Source organism: Trematomus bernacchii, unplaced genomic scaffold (genome assembly GCF_902827165.1).
Source record: "Trematomus bernacchii unplaced genomic scaffold, fTreBer1.1, whole genome shotgun sequence".
NCBI lineage: Eukaryota > Metazoa > Chordata > Actinopteri > Perciformes > Nototheniidae > Trematomus > Trematomus bernacchii.
Genome location: NW_022987531.1, coordinates 3,459,690 through 3,483,247, shown reverse-complemented (window position 1 = coordinate 3,483,247; position 23,558 = coordinate 3,459,690). Strand labels below are relative to the sequence as shown.

Here is a 23,558-nt window from a genome sequence, read left to right as displayed (position 1 = left end):
CGTTTTTATGACACACAGAAATTCTGACCAAAACACCACCAGTTAAACTTCTAACTAATTTCTGTGTTTTAGGACTCATTTCTGCACCACTCAATGATCCCTCACTTCAAATGGATAATGTGAATGTGAAATGCATGCATGACTTGCAAAACTGCTTTCCAGTCATTTATTATTTAATGTGCCCGCTGAATGTCTCACCTGCATGACGGTGACGGCTCCGTACGTGACGGCGGTCCAGTAGATGGAGCCCACCATGATGCCTGCAGCAGCGAAGGGGCCCGCCTTAGAGATGAGCCGGTCGGCCAGGTCCAGCACGTAGACCACGGGACCTGGGGGGGGGGGGGGGGGGACAGAGTGAGGACCACTCCTACACAGACAGCTCTTATTTTATATATTTAAAAAGTTCTTATTTTTTCTTCAATTCTGAATTGTGTTATTCAGAAAAAATGTATTTATAATACAACACTGTATATATTGTAATATATACATTGTACTACATCTAATGTAGTACAATGTGCACATTTATAGTATAACTTCTAATGTTGATATCATTTTTCATATATTTTAATTTCTCTTTTTACAGTACCTATTTATATATCTTCATTTGATTTTTTGTATCACTAGGTCAAAACTTTATGCAACTAAAAGCTCTTTTGTATGAAATGCGAAATATAATGACACAAACTGATGGGCTTTTTTAATTAACTTTTTTTAATGTAATCCCAGTGAATTAGTGAAGAGCGATTTACGTAAATCCGCGCATGAACATCCTGTCACTGGCAAAGAGTCAAACACATTTGGGTCACAGAGGGTTAGATAGAGTGTGTGAGTGTACAGCAGGGGTCATGAGACTCCTGCAGGTCATACAGACACTGCGACCAGAAAAATAATCCAACATAAATACAGCCATTCGACTGCTCGAAGAGGAACCAGATGAAGTTTGATCTACTGTGAAAGATAAGCAGGTCAAATTACACCAGTTTCATTTACAATAAAAAAACAAAAAACAAACAAGGAAGCTCTCACTAAATCATCGTCATGACGTCAGGCAGTCTTCAAGTCAAAATGACAACAATGCAGTCATGTGATATTTAAAGAGATCAGGTGCACCTTGCTCTGCAGGATTAATGACAGAGAGGGAGGAGCCTCTCAGACAGGATCCACCTTGATTAATAATAACTGACTCAGTGGGGAAGGAGTTAAGGTAATAATACCAAACTGTACAAATACTCAGTTACAAGCAAGAGTAATGCATTGAAAGTAGGGATGCTCCGATCGATCTGCCGATACTCACTCTCTGCCGATCGATCGGTGCTCTCTAAAAATGCCAATCGCAAGGGTCGATCGCATGACGTAAAATACATGACACTTTTCTCTGTGCGCGGCAAAACAAGCTCGCCAAAATGGCTTCACCGGTCTGGCAGTATTTTAAGGTGTCCGAAAAAGACAGTAAAATAGCGGTATGCAACGTGTGTGAAGCAGAAATCCTGCAGCTCCACCCGCTGTGACGGACCGGTGAGCGGAGCAGAACACGCACTAAGAGTTAGACCTAACACACTTAGCTATTTTATCTACCTCTGGAACAAGCTAAACTAGTTATACATATATTTATTCTTCACTGTCGGGTCACTCATTACTGGATCAGTGAGATGCATGAGATACTGACAGGCTGTCAGGAGAGGAAAAGAGAGCGCTTCCGCTCATTTCTCCCGTGTTATTATCCAAAGTTAATGTAAACTTGAATAATGTACATCATTTGAATGTAATAATTATGTTGGTTGTCGTTTGTGGGAGCGCCAGTGAATGAGCCCCATTAACACCTAAGCCCCATAGACCCCGCCTTGATTAGCAAACTGAGATTCCACAGATTCCAGAAATATCAGTATCATCACTGAGCGATCAGAACTTGCGACATGGCAAGCAAACAGACATCACACGACGTAGCTTTAGGTAGCAAAAAATGGAGATATGCTCACCTTTAGCTGTTATTCTGATCAAAAATTGTGTTCAATGGCATTAAAACGATAAAAACGCGGCTGAAGGTTAATCCATAGGTTAATCCAATGTGTCTGTCACTTTGAAAAAATTACTGATAATCCATAGTTATCCAGAGTTTTCATATTAGCTGCTAATGATAGCTACTAGAGCAGGGGGGGGGCGCTTTACTGGCATTGATCCGGACAAGTGACCTTGTATAAAATTCACAAGTGGACCTTTAATAAAAAAGTTTGAGTACCCCTGTACCAGAGTGTATGACAGCTTCCTGTTTTGGGTATTCTGGCTACGCGTCACTCTCACTCCTTATTTGGTAACATGTGTGTGTATGTGGAACTTCCCCTCGATTCTATTGGCTCTAACGGTTAAAAAGAGATGTCAATCATCAAAATCGACCAAGGGGGGCCAGAGATAGGTCAAATCCACCCAAATGACCCCAGAAGTGGTTTTCTTTTGCTAAATCTCTCTAAAAAGGTCAAATTACCCTTGTTTTGCATCAATCTTGATACAGGGTACTTATGTTATAGTTTGGATTCCTAAAGCTTTTAGTCTACTATCCCATCATTCAAGGGTGGCTTTCACTATAAGTAATGTTTTTGTTTTGTTTTATAATTTACATTTTTTTACTATGTTCAATCTGAATTTACTTTAAAATAAAAAAAATCTCATATTGATTCTGACTCTTCTACATCCAACTCACAGGTTTATCATTGCTTCGAGAAAAAAGATTATTAATTTACCCCTTTTAGAAGTGAAGTTATAGTCATTTGTTCTGGGAATGTCATTTTCGAGCCTGAGACCTGAAAAACAGGCTCAGGGCACATCACTTTAAATGGAAGATCCCCATAGGCCCCGCCCACTCGATCGGTATCGGCCGATACTGATTCCGGCGATCGGCCCCAAAATTGGCGATCGGAGCATCCCTAATTGAAAGTATAATCAGCAAAATTCAATGCAGAGAGATCTTGAATAAAGATTAAACTATTGTGCTTTTTTAGGCACAAAATACAAATATGAACATAAAAATGAGCAGAATACTCAAGTACATGTACCCCAAATGTTGCATTTAAGAACAGCACTTTGCTGTCATTTGTTACATTCAACCACTGATAGGACTCTGTGAAATGTGTAAAAGGGTTCATCTAAAATGCCATCTTGGCCAGCTTCAGCCCGGCCTGACATCAGGAGAAGGACATCAGAGTAAATGCTCTGCTGCATGCTCCTCTCTGGTATTCCAGGCTGACTCGAGGGAAATCATACAATATTTACAGGAAGGCAACCTGGTTTCCTCAATCAGACAGGCCCAGCCACATCCTATTAATAGCCTGCCCAGGAGTCAGTGGGAGGGGGGGGGGGGGGGGCTACACAGCACACTAGGCCTCCATGTGTTGCAGTCCAACTCTGTAACCTGCATGATAAGCTCCGCAGCAGTGCAGCTCTAAAGTGTCTGAAAACATACTTTCTCATAAAGCTTACTATAATCAAAGTTGCCCTATATTCACATAACAGTTTCTGGCAAACTGTAATGAGCATCTTACATGAGATATTTCTGTTAACGATCCTCTTGTTAAGCATAATACTAACCCCCGCCCCCCTTCACAGGTAATTAACAGAGTTATATAGCTTTGTGATAAATAAGAACACTTAATACCGACAAGGGACTGAACAAGAATAAAATAAAGATGAAATACAATTGAATGAAAAGGCAAATTGAAAGGTGGGTCTTGATTTGTTCCTTAAAGTATGAGCACTCCCTGCCATCCTCTTCTGTGAGGCTGTTCCACAGTGAGGGGAGTAATAGCTAGCCCTTTTCCATGAGTTGATTAAAAACCCTGATTTCAGAGGATTGTTTTATAAACTGCATTGTTCCAGTCTTACAGTGTAGTTAGTCTTATGCTATGATACGAGTATCCTACTATTGTGTGATAGGAGAAATATTAGCAATGTTCCTACAGCTTAAGGCAAGTTATATTTAAGACTAAAATAAAAAATGTAAAAGGCACTTTAAATTCAATTCAAGACTGTATGCTTAATGTTTCCTTATCCGGATCTGGACAATAGCAAAGAGGAGGACTAACGTATGTGTTTGGCAAACATCACGCTGTCCTGGATAACAACTTTGGCTCTGTCCTTATACTTTGTCGCACATCTACCTCTGAACTCTTGAACTCTCTAAACACATAGTATCTCTTTTATAACAGCCTATAAACACCATGTGAGAAAAGCCATAGCATGAAATGTTTTCCAATAAATAAAATGGTATCTTAATGATGAATATGGATTTGTTTTTATTATAGAAAAGCTATGTTTTCGGGGGGTTTTAATACAAGTTAGCACAAGCAGAACTAAATACATTCACCAGCAAAGTGGTTCAAAGGTCGCTTCAGCAGGCTTTATAAGAAACATGCTTTCCTCTTGGGAAGGGTGACATTTACAATCCCATTTTTAACCCGTGATCTTGACACATGTCTTGTGTGGTTGGGAAATAAATGGGTGAAGTGGCATTAAAGCAGTGCTGAGTCATTGGTCTTTGTGAAAGCAGGACTTGGTTCAAGAACACTCTCCCCTCTGGCCGTGTCAGCGGCACATCGATACATATATTGTCCAATTTCATTTACACTACCATGCTGGTGTACGGCCAGTTCAAAACACATCCACCTTGAAGCACAGAGAGCTTCCGTCGGTTAAAGTTAAGGACGACTGTGCTGCCAATGGTTACAGGCTGTTGGCATGGAATTATCGACAGAGCTGCCGTCTCCAAGTCATCATTTAAGATGTGGACACATTTTAATGCCCAAACCTGAGAACATTTATTGGGATTTATTCTATGGATTTTGGAATATTGCAGAAAATAAGATCTTTGGAAAACACACGTTTATGATACTTGCACGTTTTGTTCAGCAGGATAATCTCCACATTTTAACTCCACTTTTAGTGAGCCAATGTTTGACTTTAGATGACGGTAGAGTGACTTCAAGTCTCCACCACTAAGCTAAAAGGCGGCTAATGTCCGGTGTGATGACGCTTTCAAAATATTGCAGAAAATAAGATCTTTAACAAAAACATTTGTGATACTGACATATTTTGTTCAGCAGGATAATCTCCACATATTAACACTACTTTAGGATTGAATGATGAAGCGTAAATGCAATGGTCAGAAGTAAATAGCTACCGTTGGACTTTAAACAAACTACATGACAACCGAGTGACTTCATGTCAACACCGCTTAGCTAAAGGCTGCTAATGTTCAGTGTGATGACCTTTAGTAGTCTTATTTAGTCTTGTTAGCAACTACCATTTTAAAAGACAATTAAAAGTTCACGAGTGAAATGTGAAAACCTCTTATGCTTGTGTAAACCTCAGACCTTATTTCCGGCATCAAACCTAAGACATTGACTTCAAGACAAGGGAGGAGGTGCCAAAATGTTAACTCATTTCCGGCTTTAGGACTCATTTTGGCACCTCTCTATTAACACAACAAGTGTAGAAAGAGCAGCAGCTTTCTAAAATAACTGTGGATATTTTGGGGTTATGGGTTTTTTATAAGACGTTTAGCTCTTTGAGCAGCTAGGCCCCTGTGACTCTGTTACCCATAAGTACTTCCCACAAGATGAATTCAGCCACTGTTGGCTGTGCACCTATTTTTGCAGCTGAGTACATTTACTCTAAAAAGGCTTCCAGTTTAGAAGCCAGGTCAGCGCAGCATTGGAGCAGTTCATGCTAAAAAACACTTCTAGCAACTAGGAAGCCAAAGCAAGCCCGAAGCATTAGGCCCCTTTAGAGACACACATCGGAAATATCAGACATTTTATTTAACGTTTTTATAAACACAGAATCTCTTCCAGCCTTTTTGATGCTCTCCAGAGCTCATTTGGACAGATTTGCCACTTGGATTGATCTGGCGCAGTTTGAGCATAGTGTGATGACAGAGTCTGAATCTCTTCTGTTTTCTCCCTGCCTAAGCATTACACCATCACTTCCAGGGGGACCAGGGTTGCCCTTTATGGCTGCTGGCAGGATGGAGAGCAGAGCAATTCCTTTCAGCCACTGGCAGCAGATTCCATAATTAAGATAATTAAAAAGAAGGGAGGAGGGAGAAGTGAAGAAGAGAGGTGAAAAGTGCAAGTGCAATTCCTCAGTCGTGGGCCGGTGCTCCAGCTGCTTTGTTTACACTCTGAAGGGAAGGAGCAGCAAGGACACGCCGTCCTCCGAGTTATATTCCTGGCCAAATTAGCATGATGGGCTGGCTGGCTTGGCTCTGCTGCAGGTGCTGGCGGGAATACAGCCAGCACAGCATATTACTCTGCTCTTTGGTCCTGTGTCCACAAAGTGTCTTTTTCTGGCAAAAAGGTGCCAGCAAAAAAAAAAGAAACGCTCCCAGTGCTTTTTATAAAATGATATCTTGACAACATACCAGTGCTTTCCAGTTAAAGACACACCCCTAATCTACGTGCGCTACTTTGCATTGTTTTTTAATCTTGAGCAGCAAAAAGCTTCACCTGTAGGGCTGTCCCGAATACAATTTTTCGTGCTCCGGATATTCGGTAGTAATCAGCAGCAAATATTCGAATATTCGGTCCGCGGGGGCCGATATTTCGGTTTATTCACGGCATTCATTTTGTTATTCTACAGTATTGTTGTTTTATAGTTATTTGTTAATAACCCAATTTGTGTTCTTTGAAATTAAAAAGGATATTGCATTGTGTTTGTTACTTTCGTTGCAGTTGTATATGTCTTAAGTGTAATTTGGCTTGGCTTCCTATTTTGTATGGACATGCTTTTATTTTGAAGGAGAGTTAGCGCTGTTGACAGGAAGTTGTTGTTGCTATGGAAACAACGTGATGGAGATTAACGGAGAAAAAGTAATATCTACATATAAAGACGGAGAAAGTAAACGATAACTGTGGCTCAAATCAACCCCAGTCCGATTCGGCAGAACACAGAGGTCACACCCTGGGAGGCAAACACCAGTAATGCCCGTCAAGTATCTAGAAATGAGCAGCAACCCTGAGAAGATAACTACTGCGGGCTCTACCTGTCCACAGCTCTGCCTCAGTCACTCATATTAAAAGCATACAACAGCTTTTGAAGCCAAGCTACTGAAATAAAACACATGGAGTAATAAATTGTGTTTACAACAAGGAAGCATAAGGCAGCATTATATATCTATATGACTAAGAACAAAAAAAGGGAAAGGTACACTGCAGCAAAAGTGACAAAACTATACTCCTCCTGCTAACTTTGAAGAGCACTAATGCCCAAGGTATTCTGCAGCTAGAGACTAGACATTTTCAGATGGCACAAGTAAGATTTAAATTAGGGATTTTTCTAGTCATATTTGCAAACAATTAAAGCACAGTAAAGGACATTTAATTTAAAAAGGTCTACCAAAAGTGTCATAATATGGTGAAACCAATAATCAAATGTCCTCAGACCAAGTACTATGTAAATGAAGCTGACCCAAGGCTGACATCTGGCAAATCAGCATGCCACTTTTGCATGTGGTGATGAGGTCTGAGGCACATCCTGTTCCATATTATGTAGGATTATCACTATCACAGACTTCTAACGATGTGATGTTTTAGTCACAGGGAAACACTCGAGGACAGCCGCAATTTCACGGATTTTTCTGCACTCCACTCTTCTCCACCAGCCTTTAATGAGCTGCTCCTTCAGCTCTCCTCCCGTGACCTTATTCTCTCTCCCAGACACATCCACCCTCTCTCTGCTCCCTTGCGTCAAACACTTTTGAAGGGGACTAGGGAAAAACACTCTCCAGGTGGATGAGACTTCAGGAAACTGAACAGGCTGTCCTTATAACTCACTGTTGCTCAACTTCCTGTCCTGATCCGTGTTTTATGTCAAAACATGTTCTAAAAACGTTTATTCTGATTCAGACCTCATTCCTGCACCACTCTATAATGTCACTTTTTGATTAATGGTAAGACACATTGATAAAAATGTTTTAATTAATTACCGTGTGGGAACATTTTGGGGTAAGCCAAATGATATCAAAACATATGTAATTTTTGTTAACAGAGACTCTTTTATTATCATTTATGTTTTATTTATTTATCTTTAAAAAAAAATATATTTTTAAATGTTATTTCCAACCATTCACTGTAGTCATAGTTAACACGTCAACCATAGCAACAGGGTCGCCCCTTCTCCAAGTAAAAAGTTGCTCTTGTTTCACAATTTCCAATGCTTTCTAGTGGTATAACACGATTATTCATAAATACATCTCATCTCCAAAGCTCAACTGCACTCTAACTTTATGCCTTACTACACATTTGTATTTGCACAAGATATATATACTGATTTTCTGAGGAAGCAAACGTTAAGAGACACACCTCTCACAGAGTCATTTTCTCTGAGAGACAGCCAGTTAGATGTGGCTAAACCAAAGGTAACACAAGCCTCTGGTTGCCTATATAACGCCCTATATAAGTGAGCGGTGGTGGTGGCAGTCTGCTGCATCATTCCCTCAGGCTGCCATCACTCAGACATTCAGCCACAGTAAAGAGGAAGCTCCCTTTCAAAATAAACCACCGGCCCATCCATTATGACATTGTGTTGCTTTTGGCCAAACCTCTTGAGGGTTTGAACACATTACAAAGAAACACAAACTAAGGAGTGGGAGTCTGGCGCTGATGAGTGTAAACATTTGACCTTCTAAGCCACCACTCCTCTTTGGCTGTTAGAAAAAAGAGCAGGCTCAGAATAACGACATAATGATGTGGCAGAACATGTCTAAAAAGAGTTTAAAGGGGCTCTATTATGTTTTTCCTGTAGTGTGTTATATAGGTTTGTGTGCATGTAAATGGTTTCCAAAGGCTAAAATACCAAAGTTCCCACCAGAGGGAGTTTCTCTCCCACACACTCCCTCCCACCCTGCCTGAAACGCCTCCATTGGACTACATTTACTCGCATTACTAACATAATGACATCACTGTGTAACACTCGCTCTTCTATTGGCTAGCGCTCCAGCACGCCTATAGGGGTTTGCCATATAGCGTTGGATCCAACTGTTGACTAAGATGCTATTTTCATTATTGTGCTGGTCTTGTCTTGGTCTGTGTTCATTAGAGTAGAGTAGTGGGTGTGCACCGTACTTTCACAACAGAGCTAACCAATCGGAGCAGACTGGTCTCTGGTTTCAGACAGAGGGTGAAAAGAGGTGCTGCAGCACAGGCAGTTTGAGAAAAATAAAGAGCTTTTTGAACATTAAAGCGTGGAGACATGTCCCAGTGGAGACACTACATACTGATATCTCATCAAAATGTGCAGAATATGTCCTCTTGAATACAGCACAAATGAAACGTCCGATGGGGACATTTGAGACATTACTATGACCTTGAATAGAAAAAGGAAAGGCCACTCACAAATACCCAGTAAGCAGCCAATAATCAGCTCTCAGAGGAAGGATACAGACAAACACTGGGTTATTTATTGAGGAGGATACATTTTTTGAAAAGCTGAGCAGAACTTTCTGCCTATAGAACCAAATTGACTGACAGCACAGCATTGGTCACCATAAATATACATGAACCTGTTTACAAGCCAAAGCCAGGCCTCCTGCAGACATGCATTGTCTTGGGGCAAGCTACCGTCTCAGATTGCAACTTGAGGTTGAACTGACAGCGGCTCATTGGATGATAGGGTAACTAATGGCGCTTTTCCATTGCAGGGCCTCGCTCGGCTTAGTACGGTATGGCTAGGCCTTGTTAGGCCTTATTAGGCCAGGCTCACTTTATGCTGCGTTTCCATTACAGTTTAGTAGCTGGGGCAGTAACTATAGTAACGCAGTGTAGACGGAGCCGTGACGTCATCTTCAATGAGAACCCCAGAAAAACAACATCAGCCGTTAGCTGTTAGCACTCAGAGCTCACAGCTCCTCATATCTGTTCAGAAACTAGACAAAAGTTAAACAAGTACACACCACAGACTGTCTGTGTCATGGTGAATACAGTCGCTGGTTTATTTATGTCTGTATAGGCCGTTGTTGTGAGTGTGGACGGTCGGAGCATATACTGCGTTAGCTTAGCCAATCTCCATTTAGAAAACACGCATTTTAAAAGGTTTTTCGCCTGCCGTCTGTCTGCAGACTTGTCAAAGCATTAATTCATGGTTTTTACTAACCGGTATCAGTATGTTGTTACTTCAGCATCATTTTGAAACGTGTATTACAATTAAATCACAATTCTTTTTTTTTTTTTCAAATAATTTTTTTTTTCAGTTGAATTATACTTAAGGTTCAGGGTAATCAACTGTTCAAAACATACTGTTCAAAAAAAATTCTCCAATAAATTGATGTTTTCAAAGTAAATGGATAATCGTTTTTAATAATCGTGATATCAATTATTGACCCAAATAATCGAGATTATGATTTTTGCCATAAACGAGCTACTTCTGGACCATGACGGTGGGTTTAACTGAGTGGAATATGTTGAATAAGTTTTACCAAAATGTTGGCTATATGTTAAGGGGTTTTCAGGTTGTGACAGTGCACTGCCACATGTTTGTTGATCTTGTTTATTGGTATTTATTATTTTGATATTATTTATTTAAATGTAGATATGAATGTATAATTTATTTTATTTTATTTTGTATTGGTTTTTCAGTTGATTACCCTGAGCGTATAATTCAACAGTTAAAAAGTTCAAATTATTATTTGTATTTGTTTTAAAGTAGAATAAATGGATGTTTTCAAAGTCAATGAATAATCACATTTAATAATCACAATTACAATTATTGACCCAAATAATCGAGATTATGATTTTTGCCATAATCGAGCAGCCCTACTGCTGTCCCTGGAATATTTCCTGCCACTGCAAAATACAACAAAAAGGGCAATAAGCCGAGGTCTGTATATTCACTCAATGAGTCAAAGCTTGTGTTTGTGAACATTTGAAGCCATAGTCACTCTCTTGTGTTAGGATAATTGCGGCAGCGTCTTTCTTTAAACTGCTGCTGGTCAGTCAGTCAGGAGCTGGGTCCTATAGCAAGTGAGGGCCCTTCCGTTTCTCTTCAGACTGAAAGGAAATATTTACCCAGATCACCTCAGACCATATGCTGGCTGCAGAGTAAATAAACATGCACTCAGGCAGGACAAACAGAATAGCTCTCCGAGTACAGTTGCTAACAGCCCTCAAAGAGGAGCTGGAGCCGTCTGTTTACATGGAAATGTGCTCTATAGTTATATGTTAACAGGTGGACAATGAGTGATTCAATGTTTTTCAGTACAACTGATTCATTTTAGAGTTATTATTATTTCAAACCAGCAGACAGGCCAAAGTGTATTGTTTGTTGTTTACTAAGCAAATTTAGCGTTGCACTCCCATATTTCAGTGGTGTAAAGTACATTACACAAGTACCATACTTAAGTACATTTTTAGGTACGTGTGCATTACTTGAGTATTTTTTTCTGGGCCACTCTATACTTCTAGTACACTATAAAGGGAAATATTGCACTTTTAATTCACTATGTTTTTTTACTGCGTGTTATTTTATAGATTCAGACTTTTGAAACCAAAATATGAATAACCTTTGAAACATGATCTTTTTCAAATATTAAATATTTGTTTACATTTGTTTTTGTTCAAAGTTAGAGCTTTTTTCTGCACTAAGTACTTTTATTATATACTATAATATATTATTATAATACTATATATATATCAACTACTGCTTATGCTAGTAGCAGCTAATGTAGCCTCAGGCCTCTAGCTTCAAGCAATGTATCAGACTTCACACAGCTCCCTGTAAATCCCCAAAAGGCTCTATACAACATTTCAAAAGAAGACAAAAGGAGCTCAGACACCTTGCTTTGAAATGTGTGGCAATTAAACCGTTCTCACTGATCAGTAAGTCTAGTCTCAGTTGTATTCTGTGTGAGATGCAACATACCCAGTTTGGGAAAGACGATGAGGTATTCAGCGTTGCATTGTGGGCAGGCCACACGTGCCGTGCTGTTCCCCCGCTGCTTCTCGTCCACCCAGCGCTGCAGACAGGACTGGTGGACCCACTTGGTGGAGCCGCGGCAGCGACACGGGCGCACCCACTCTGCTGTGCGGTCGTCCTCGTCTGTGGCGAAGCACACCCAGCAGCTCCTATAACAGGTGGGATTAGGACAAGAGATACAAAAAATTGGTAGCATTAAATCCATTTTGCATATTTTTTCCTTTAAGTATTAACAAATAACTACAGAGCAGTTGTGTTCCAGTTGATAATGTGATTTTGAGAGGAGACGTGGCCAGGTTGGATAGAGCCTCTGTACTTCTAAATCAAAGTGGTGTTATTGAGCTCTAGTCAAAGACAACCAAAGCACAGCTCCTGCCAACTGGCACAACACACAGGTAAAGGCATAAAGTCAGCTATGAAAAACTGCCAACACATGTGACCGTATTGTCAGTGTTCCAGTAACAGGGACGGAGCAGGTTTCTCTGCAATGTCACCCACAAGAACAAGACTTTGGAAAATAAATAATAATAAAAAGCAAATTAACTATTAAACTAGAACATTTTCTAAATGTCTCATGGTGGGCCGTTACATATGTGACCTGCTCCATCGAAATCAGTCGCATTGACCCGAAGACACATTTCGAGTTGTATACACTGTTGGAAATAGGAGATTTATGTATGTGTGTGTGTGTGTTTGTGTATGTTTGCGTTTGTGTGTATTGTGTTTGTTTCCCGGGGAAAACACTCACGAGAAACACTGGCTGTTGTTATGCCTACAGTGACGTCAAGTTACTCCGTTCTCCGCTTGTAAATATGCCGTTACAAGCTTCAAAGTTGTATTTATCATCTGAATTTGCCGAAACAAGTTTAATATTCTGAAAGCCAAGACTTTGTTTAATTGAAATCAGATGAAAGCAAACTGTAACGGACCCTGCCGTGTTATCTATGCTTACTATACGCCTTACATTCATAATTTCAGCCGGAGGGAGGGGGGGCGGCGCTGCGGAACAGCAGAGTGGCGAGCTGTCATCTTCCCTTTACAAGCTTCAAACATGTATTTATCGTGTGATTTGGGAAATAAAATTGTCATATTCTGAAAGCCAAGACTTTGTTTGTTTAAAATCAAACAAAACACCCGAACCCCGAAAAACTAGTTTTTTACACAAATCCACGTTTATTTTGAAATGAGCCGTTGCGACTTCCGACTTATTTCGATAGAGCGGGTCACATATTCTTCGTTGTTATTTAGTACTAGCGGTGGGGATCGCTTAATGCATATATTGCAATACACTGTATATTGTTATATATATTATAGTTTGCACAATTTACTTTATATGTTAATAAAAACGGTTTATTCTATTTTATTGGTATTTATCATATATTTGTATTTACAGTTCCTACTTTTAATTATTGTTTAGATTAAAATTTGTATTTTAACATTTTAACATTTTAACATTTGTGTCTTTTATTCTAAAATAGAGCAATGTCAGAAAACCCAATTCCCCTCAGGATTAATAAAGTCCAGTCACTGATTAAAGACCCTACTCTCCCATCTTCCTGTAGCTGTCTATGGTTGTTGTTTTGTTTGTATCTAGGTTATGCTTTGTTCTCATTCAGGCAGGTGTGTGTGTGTTTGGAGGAGAAAGTGAAAGCCAGACTAATGTAATCAGTCATGTCCCCTTTAAGTGAAAAGCAGGCAGCCAGCATCCCATAGCCACTTCAAACATGAGTTAAAGGGGTTGGCCTCTCAGGATATTGAGAAAACATCTTATTGAGGAAAGTATAAGCCATTGTTCACCATTTAGGGAACAATGATAGTGGAAGTGATCAAAGTCTCATATAACTCCAGACTCTGGTCATATAACTGAGGCCCCATGACTCTGCACGAAATCAGGCAAGATCAATACATAAAGCCTTAGGCAAACATGCTGTAAAATGCTGACTGCTTATCAAACAGGAACTGTTCAATGCACACCCACCCACACTCACTCAAACAGAACATCCATCCTCTTGAAACATAGCAAAGCATGTCTAAGGGATTATACTTTAGATCACAATGTCATAACATTTATCATCAAAAAGAATTCATTTGGACCATTCAAAATCAGGCATTTTCAGTAGCTTTGTACAAAATGTCACATTCTTTTCCCTGAATATCTCACTTGCTCTAGTTGGAGCTGAATTGTCATGACATTGCCTTTAGGACTTATCACACTGCTACTCAAACCTTAATTCATCAAGGCATCACTGTGCAACAAGTGCTAACAATATTCAGACAGATATTAGGATATGCAGTAAAAGTACAGGAGGGCTTGGTTGCAGGCATAGTATTCCTTGTGTGTAATTGCCAAACAAAAGCCAAGTTATATTTTAACATACCCCATCCTTTTCACATACATCCCAATAGAAATGGTGCAGGAATGAGCCCTAAAACCCAGTAATGAGTCACCATTTTAAAGCTTGCGATTCTTTGTCTTGAAGTCAACGTTTTTGAATGTGTTTTAGTTAGATGCCTAAAATAAGGTCTGTGGTTAACACAGGCTTATAAGAAGTTAATGTTTTTTTTTTGTACGACATAAAACATGATGTGAATAAATACCCCACTGGTAAATGTGTATTAAATAGCTTTGCTAACAAGTGACTAAATGAGACAGACAAGGTCATTACGCCCAACATTAGCCCCTTTTAGCTTAGCAGTGTTGATGCCGAGACCTTGCAATGCTAACTCCGGAGAAAGAAATACGTCATCACTGCACCACTCTATACATCCTCTTCCCACTCCTCCCACACACAGTATAGGTCCTTCTCACCAAACTGTTGGTCCATTTAACAAAGGGGTGAGAGACACGAAGAGTCCACCTCATCAAACCTATGCCAAATTGGGATCAATAAAGTACCATCTTATCTTATCTTATCTTATTACAGGGAAGGAGACATTGTTATGTTTGGCCTGAATATATCCCAATTAATTGGACTCATTTGAAAAATAATACACTCCCTCGCCTCCTTCCCTCCATGTCTGTCCAACATCTGGGGAGGTAATGTGATCTCCAGGTTCCCTGACCTTACCACAGTACATCTCCGGCTGTGACAGTATATTGCTTTTCCATTATTAATCAGCAGCATGCGACTGGCTGGAGGGTTCATTTCCCCTGTGTGTCCCTGCATGAGGCCGAGTTAAAGAACCCAGACCAGTGACATTCTTATTTTAGCTGCTAGATACTGATGAAAGAAATAGTCATAGGTTAGTCCTGAATAATTGATTTAGGAAAATCAGCAAAACCAGGTTATTACTACCGCAGTTAAGCACTCAAACTGTGTCTATAAAAAAAAGTAGGAAAAGTAATATAATTAGTTGAAAGTAAATAAAAATGACCAACTGAAATCCAAAATGTCAAGACGTTCCCTTAAGTCACATTCATTTAATAAGGCCTGGATCTAACTTGTTGCCAGGAGATCCATTGGTTGTTCAACCCATGTACAGCCTGACTATATGCGTGTAATATTTTCGTATTAACACTGAATGACACAATGGTTAGTCTGCACTCATTTCCCATAAAACAATGGCATATATACAACGAGAAGAAACAAACTATAATAGCGATATTCGTTTTTTCTCTCAGGCTGTGATTATGTATTTTGGTTATCATTTACATTGGGACATTCATGTTAAGAAAATCAACAAAACAATATGTGCAGGACTCTTTGGGTAAACAAATATAGTAGATAAAACTGTACATTTACACAAGTTTCCACCTTAACATAATGCATGGTTGGTTTAAAATTGGGCCTAATGCAGGTTGAGATGGAGGAAACAGAGTTAACATTAATGGCTGCATGTGTCTAACCTGATAACACATACCTTTACTGTTCCATTTCCTGTCTTTAACAACTGGTATGCCTGGAATGGAAGAAAACCTGTTGCATTTTCACTCTCACTAGGGAGTAGGATATGCAGCTAAGAAATGTCCAACTGTGGTATGAAATAGAGCTCTTAACCTATTCAAAGAACACAGAAAGTCCAATTACCCTTAAATGGAATTTAGGTACGGAAATGGTCTGGTAGGTTAACTGACAAGCCAGTGACCCTGAATATTCCCCCAGTTTCTGAGATGGTTTGAATCCAGAAGTTAAGCTGTATGCATCATTGTTTCATTTCTGTTAACCTCTACGGATCACTGATAAATAAGAAATAATGGTGGCAATACATGTCCTCTAAATCCATTATAATCTAAATATTTTTGGGAGATATGTTGGTGTACTTTCTAGTCACTTTAAAACAAACTTTTATTGGTGGCCGACCCTTCCTGCACTTATTAAGTAGTTGGCTCACAGAATCCCCATTGTACACCATGTTAACCCTCCTGCACCCACCGTTGAATAATGGATGTCAAATCTGTGGCTTTCTGTCATCATCATATTCAGTTGTAGGTGTGTTCTATTACTGGGGCCACAGGGGAGTAGAGAGGGGGATCTTCTGTGAAAGACTTGGATTATTTGCTCAGGTTGCTGCCTGCCTGACTGCAATGGGCGATTTTCCAATACTCCCCTGGTGCTGAATAAAACATGACGATGCAGGAGAGGAGCCTTAGGGTCGAGGCGCTCGGGTGACATGGCCGGCCAGGGCCAGGACGGGCGCACGTGGTGAATCTGAGTCTGATGGAAACATTAACCCTCTATTCACACTTCTGTCCACGGTCCTGATGAGAGCGCATCACGTAACGACTACCCTGATGTATGCGAGCCTGCACCATACTCCAAGCTGTCTGACACCACGTGTAATGAATTAAGCACATTATTCTTGCACAATGCTGGAAAAGGCTAATGTATGCACTCTGTGGTCGTGGAGATTGAGTGGGTCCCCAGTAGAATGTTGTTTTATTTAGAAAAATGTAGTGTCTATCATATTATGATTGAGATCATGAACAGACTCACATGGCAGGGTTTCCTTTAGCCGGTATTGACAAAGAGAATATGTTAAAGTCCGACAAATGTAAATCCCTCTGGTTATGATGTTCGGTGAAAATAATCCCCATTTTAAAATGATATCTTTTTTGCGCTATACATGAGTCTATGGTCTGGACTTATTTGATTTGAAATAGCCTACTTTTTAATAAAATATAAATCCACATGAGTTGATGATGAATCTAAGGCAGCTATAAAATATGAGGGGGCTAAGGTTTGAGTAGAACAGTGGACAGATGTCTCCACAGGAGCAGGACAGTGGAGAAGGAGACCCAGCGCTGCCTTAGATTCACATGCTCCTGTTCCTGTAACCCAGCCCTGCAGCATGACAGCACCTAATACAACAGAGCGGACATGATATCCTCTGTGTGAAACCTTAAGCTCCAGCTCGTTGTTGCCCCAACACTGTTTAACAGAACACTCGGGAAGATAAGCCGGCACAAAATGGTGTCCTGCTTACAGAGAATCCCAGTGCTGTTTGTCATGAAAACGTCCTTTTAAATGTAACCAAACAGTAACAGAAGTCTGTATTTATAACAATTTAACTTAATTAGACGTAGCAGGCATATTTGTTTGCAGGGGATTATACAATGTGATCACAACCGATATTTACAGCATCTTTACACATAACAAAAATGTACCTCAGACCTACTGTATAGACGCATTTGCTACCACACCTCTCCCTGTTTAAGGACCTTAGTAACCATATCGTGTTTTTAAGACAACCAGCTTATTTTTTCAATCGTTTCCCATGCAGGGAGAGCAGAGCGCATGGCGTCTATTTTTTTGCGGCTCTCTGAGAACTTTGATTTGAAAATCTCAACTTTTCAGAAAATCACTGGTTGTAGAAATTGCAGGAGAAGCTTGATTTAGGCCCTGTCTGTCAGACGGAAACTATCAGGATAAAACTTGAAAGGCTGTGTTTATTCAAGCAAATCAGCCAGGAGAAATACTGAGTGTTATACTTTTAGCTATACGTGGATTTTCCTCCTCGCTCTACCGTTGTCAAACTGAGCGCAGAAGTTCCTTTATACAAAGTCTGAGGGTAAGAATCTTCATTGGTGCTCCTAGTGAAAAAACAATGTCATGAAACGCCCGGCCAGTGCCTTTCTGCCAGACAAATAAGCTGTATGGACACAGGGTCCAACAAGGTCTGGAAGGTTTATACAAAAATATCCTTTGAGAAAATGAGATCTGATGATGGCGACTTGCCTGAACTCTGCTGAAATAAAAAGGGACCTGCCAAGCTCAACCACTTATTTGCATGTTAAACTGGCAACTCAAGTGGGGCTTTGTCGTTTCCACAATAAGGCTTTAATCCAGCTAATGCTAACTGACTTGCTTTGAAACTTCAAGGGGCAGGCATACCGTTTTGTGTATTATCCTTTTTATTCCACCAGTTATTTTGACAAACTTTCAAGCTACCAGGATCAAAAGAATGTGCAACAATGAAGGACCCTTCCAGTCAAGCTATGCCAGTGGTTCTCAAACTTTTTCTGTCATTCCCCACTTTGAACAGGTGGGCCTTTTCAAGCCCCACCTGTCCCTCATCGCTCCAATAAATCTAAAACAAATAACAGTTCAGAAATAGAGAAAATAAAAGTGCAAAAAATAAAAAAATAAAAGTCCACCGCCGTTGCGAGTCTCCGGCTGTAACAGTCCACTACCGCCCGCGAGGACCCAGGTTCGATTCCGGCCTGAGGTCCAAAAATGTATTAAAAAATAAATTAAAAAATCTCCCGTTCATCGCGTCCCACCCATCACATCTCTGCGCCCCACCAGTGGGGCGGGCCCCACACTTTGAGAAACGCTGAGCTAGGCCAACATCAGGAGAGTACGTCATTTTAAGAATCTAAGAAGCTGCAGAACTGCATGATGAAGTTAAACAAACACAGGGGAGGGGTCTGTGATGGGGGCCACTGAAAGTGTACAGTGTGATTGACACTGTGTACAAAGATGATTGTGACAGCAGCACTACTTTCTCATCGTCTCCAAAGTCGGGGTCACGTTCTCTAAGAAGCACATAAGTAACCCCACAAAGGCTCCTTTCACTCAGACATCACGTGACTGTGGGAAAACTGGGTGTTCCTCAGAACAAAGCCAAGGCACAGGAAACTGTCCCACAAAGATCTTAAAGGAAGGTTAAGGTCTGGAGGGACTTCTCAATGTCTGACTGCTTGAACTTAATCACGAACTAGTCTTGTCCATGTCAGTTCAACAAAAACAGAGGCTGTTTGCCACCCTGAAACAATTTATCAGCAAACTAACTAGTGCCAAATAGCTGCCTTCAACTGATCAGCAGGAAAAAAAAAAACCTTGCTGGTTGTGCCGCTGTTTTCCTGAATCGAAATTGCCACTGAATGCTGTGATCAAAGTTTAAATGATTCCAATTATTGCCGCTGACCTTTAGATGAAATTGTACAGCTTGATGAAGCGGCATAGGCAAGCAGGGGATGTAACCATAGAAAGAAAACCCATTCAATGTTTTCACCGCAAGTCTCTGAACCTTTCGCGTTTAGCAAATATAAAACCGCAAATCATTTGAAGAAAGCTTCACATGCATTTCTACTGTGTGGTACTGGTACCAGCGGCTCTACTCAACTGAACTTGCTTGGAACCTTTCTTTTTTGGGCTTTTCTATTGGCCAACGTTGTGAATATCACTCGATCCCTTTTTTGGTATCACTAAAAAGGAGTTTAACACTGTCGAGCACCCATCGGTCAAATATAATATTCCTTAATATTCCACACGTAACATCCAGCACAAACCAAATGTTAAATTTGTTTAAATACTTAACCAAAATCATCATTCATTGACAAGTAAAGTTGGTTTACTGAGTTGACAATCACTGGAGCCTCCCACCCATACTACAGCTTCAGGATGTTCCCAAACAAGGAGGTAATTCTACAACTAACATTACTAGGCACTGTGACTTTTGTAGTATATTAACCTGTGTGAGCAGGAGTCCAGGAAAAAGCCTCTTGTTTACAGTTTGATTCGCCCACGAGTGGCTCCCTTCCAATGTTAAGAGAACTCTGACAATCCATTAACCTGTTGAGCCCTGAGCCTGTTTTTCAGGCCTCAGGCTCGAAAATGACATTCCCAGAACAAATTACTATAACTTCACTTCTAAAAGGGGTAAATTATTAATCTTTTTTCTCAAAGCAATGATAAACCTGTGATTTGGATGTAGAAAAGTCAGAATCAATATACATTTTTTTTATTTTAAAGTAAATTCAGATTGAACATAGTAAAAAAATGTAAATTATAGTGTCCGTCCAAAAAAGAAACATTACTTATAGTGAAAACCACCCTTGAATGATGGGATAGTAGACTAAAAGCTTGAGGAATCCAAACTATAACATATAATAAGTACCCTATATCAAGATTGATGCAAAACAACTGAAATTTGACCTTTTTAAGAGAGATGTTTGGGTCATTTGGGTGGGTTTTCCATATCTCTGGAACCCATCGGTCGATTTTGATGATTGACATCTCTTTTTAACCGTTAGAGCCAATAGAATCGAGGGGAAGTTCCTCAAATCCATCTAAACATTACCCATTGGTGAATAGAGTGATGCGTAGCCAGAATGCCCCGGAACCGGAAGCTGGCGGGGGCCTCCGGGTTGAACAGGTTAAAGCAAAAAGTTGTTTTCATGTGAAGAGGGACATGGCCCAAACTTAATGGTTATTACATGTTTGTCTTAATTATTCTGGGAATTGTGTTGTGCTGTATGTAAATGCAACCAGTAGCATTGAAAGGATATTAAAAGTTTTTTTGTCACAACGTGGAGTTTGACGAAAACCATGTAAACAGTGTTGCCTTTAGTTGGTAGCCTGTTGTTAAAATAACTCGGACTTGCTGGCTAAACCACCTAGCTAAAGACATGTTATTGGGCATGACCTTTCACAGGAGTCAGTGCCATGCAACACAGGTTATTTTAGCAACTGTAGTTTATTGAGCCATGACAGGTCAGCTGCTCACCAGCTATTCATTTCTCTTTAGAATATGTCCATAACCTAGTATAAGAAAACGCTGTTAAGTTAACCAAGCAGGTACATTTCACGTCACTCAGCTACAACAAACCAGAGCTGGCATCACGTAACTGCAATGCAAGCACTTGGAAGAGCAGAAAGACAATAAGTATTCACGTTCAAATGAAAAGCAGAAAATGTTGAATTACCCACAATACAGTTTAATAATAAAATATATAAACAAATTACTTTTACATTTCTAAGTGTTGTCTGAATCAAACCTACATAACATTATCAGTTGACATAATTGTTGTGATTCATCTGCATTTTGATGTATCCTTTTTGTGAAACGTGTGTAAAGCTTTAGTACAGTCAAGAGAGATAAGAGACAGCGAGGGCAGTTATGTTATAGCTGTGAACATACCAGTTCATACGGTTTGTCTATTTTATAACTACTCGAGATGCAAGCGAAGTTCCCATCGAGTCTTGCTTGCAACCTGCTGGTTTAAGCAAATGAGTTTAGCTAGCTAGGCTAACTAGCAACACAGCTTCTTTTTTCTTTTTACTGTAGTGAGAATCCTCTTCGTGTTTTTGAACAACCAACTTGGACTCTGGGCCTAACAGCTTTTCTTTTGCCCTTTTTTCATTGTGTTTTTTTATTTAACAAAGAAAATGACTGCACTTTCTCATGATTAAAGAGAGCTGTTGATTAGACATCGACACAACCCCATATAAAAAATGAGACTAAATCATGGCTGCAGGGTGAGTAATTTATTCAACCTTATGCAAAGAAAATATTAACATACCCCTTCATACAGAGAGCAACAGGGTCGGGGATTTGGACAACAAAAGCAGATGAGAAAAGAGCAAAACAACAAGGAGATTATGTAAGAGCCAATAAAAAGGTCAGGCTCGATTGAAATGTGTCTCCCACATCTATTTGTGAAACACTGCATTGCAGGGGCAGCTGGCTGCTCGTGGCAGGCCCGATAAGAGCGTGTTGAGCCTTATGTTTGTCAGCGATAAAGGCTGGGTACACAACTGTCTAGAAGCAAGGGGACACAACATACATCTTCCTGCTATCGGCTCCTCAAACAACGCCAGGGTTATTGCCACACACCCGCAGGACACAGAGTAAGAACATTTCAGAAGGCTAACATGCCCGTCATCTCTTTCTGCTACTGTACATGTGCTTGGGAAATTAGTTTCAAAGTCCAAAGTTCAATATTGACAGAAAGTGCTGCGTCAAATGCCTACAAATGCCTTTTAGTTTCTCCCTGCACAAGCTATCAAATGCCAGGGACTATTTTAAGGGGAAACGGCACACCAAAGTGCTCGGATGTTATGTCTCAGCATTTGCTCACAATCACTCCCACTGTAGATGCTAAATTCTGGCCACATATATAGTATAATAAGACTTTGAGGAGGCCATTATGGCTGTGTCCAACTTAAATGCTTTAAGTTTTATTTAAGTTCAACAAATTCAAACCGTTGTTACAGTGCACAAACAAAACAGTTAGCCATGAGGAGATAATCACTGGATTTGACAGAAAGTATATTGTTTTAGAATCCTTGTAACTAGGCCTGTCGCGATAAGCAATTAATTGACTTATCGTACGATAAATAGAAATTAACTCGATAACTTTTCTGACCTTGATAAATTGCCGTTTACATGCATGTGTTGCATATTGTTTACATAAGGATGTGACCAGCATTTTAGCCAGGCGCGCTGTGGCTGCCGGCCACTCTACCGGCCAGGCGCGCTGTGAGGGGCGGGGCTCACACACAGCCAGGTCCGGACACTCCGCGTGCAGCAGTGTAGCAGCCAAATTAATAATATAGAGACAAGCAGGAGACAACGTGTGACTTACTCGAGGGGAATTTGAAGTTAAATGGAATTGGTTGCAAAACCTAATTGCACATCTCCGGTGTGGGAATATTTTGGATTCAAGCCAAATCAACGAGGCGAACCTACGGACTTGAATGAGCCGGTATGTCGCATTTGTTTTAAAAAGGTAGCAACAAAAGCTAGCAATACGACCAACCTTAAACTGCACCTGAAACACAACCACCCCCATTCCGTTTTCCCAGCTGGGAGCAAACACGGCAGCTGGAGATGGAGAGCCCCATCTTCCTGACAGTTTACAATCAAAGATGCATTTGCCCGACAATGCAAACTTGTTGATAGATAGATAGATAGATAGATAGATAGATAGATAGATAGATAGATAGATAGATAGATAGATAGATAGATAGATAGATAGATAGATAGATAGATAGAGAGCTCTATTTAATGTATATTCTAACGGGAACTCTGTTATCAGTATGTCAGTGGTCTAAAATGGTCTTACAACAGTGCCGACAATATTATCGTTTATCGTAATAGATGATAGATAGATAGATATATAGATAGATAGATATATATATATATATATAGTAGATAGATAGATAGATAGATAGAATAGATAGATAGATAGATAGATAGAAGATAGATAGATAGATAGTAATAGATAGATAGATAGATAGATAGAAGATAGAAGATAGATAGATAGATAGATAGATAGATAGATAGATAGATAGATAGATAGATAGATAGATAGATAGATAGATAGATAGATAGATAGATAGATGAAGATAGATAGATAGAGCAGATAGATAGATAGA

The 23,558-nt window shown here is 40.0% G+C and overlaps 1 protein-coding gene across 1 annotated transcript in view; it reads right to left on the bottom strand.

Moving 5' to 3' along the window:
• march5 (membrane-associated ring finger (C3HC4) 5) overlaps nt 1-23,558 on the bottom strand; it is a 36,563-nt gene that overhangs the window by 5,930 nt on the left and 7,075 nt on the right. Inside the window, exons 2-3 of the mRNA XM_034121942.1 lie at nt 11,902-12,104; nt 199-329 (exon numbers count right to left, since the gene is read on the bottom strand). Coding sequence (XP_033977833.1) covers nt 199-329; nt 11,902-12,104 — 334 coding nt within the window. The remainder of the gene's footprint in view (nt 1-198; nt 330-11,901; nt 12,105-23,558) is intronic.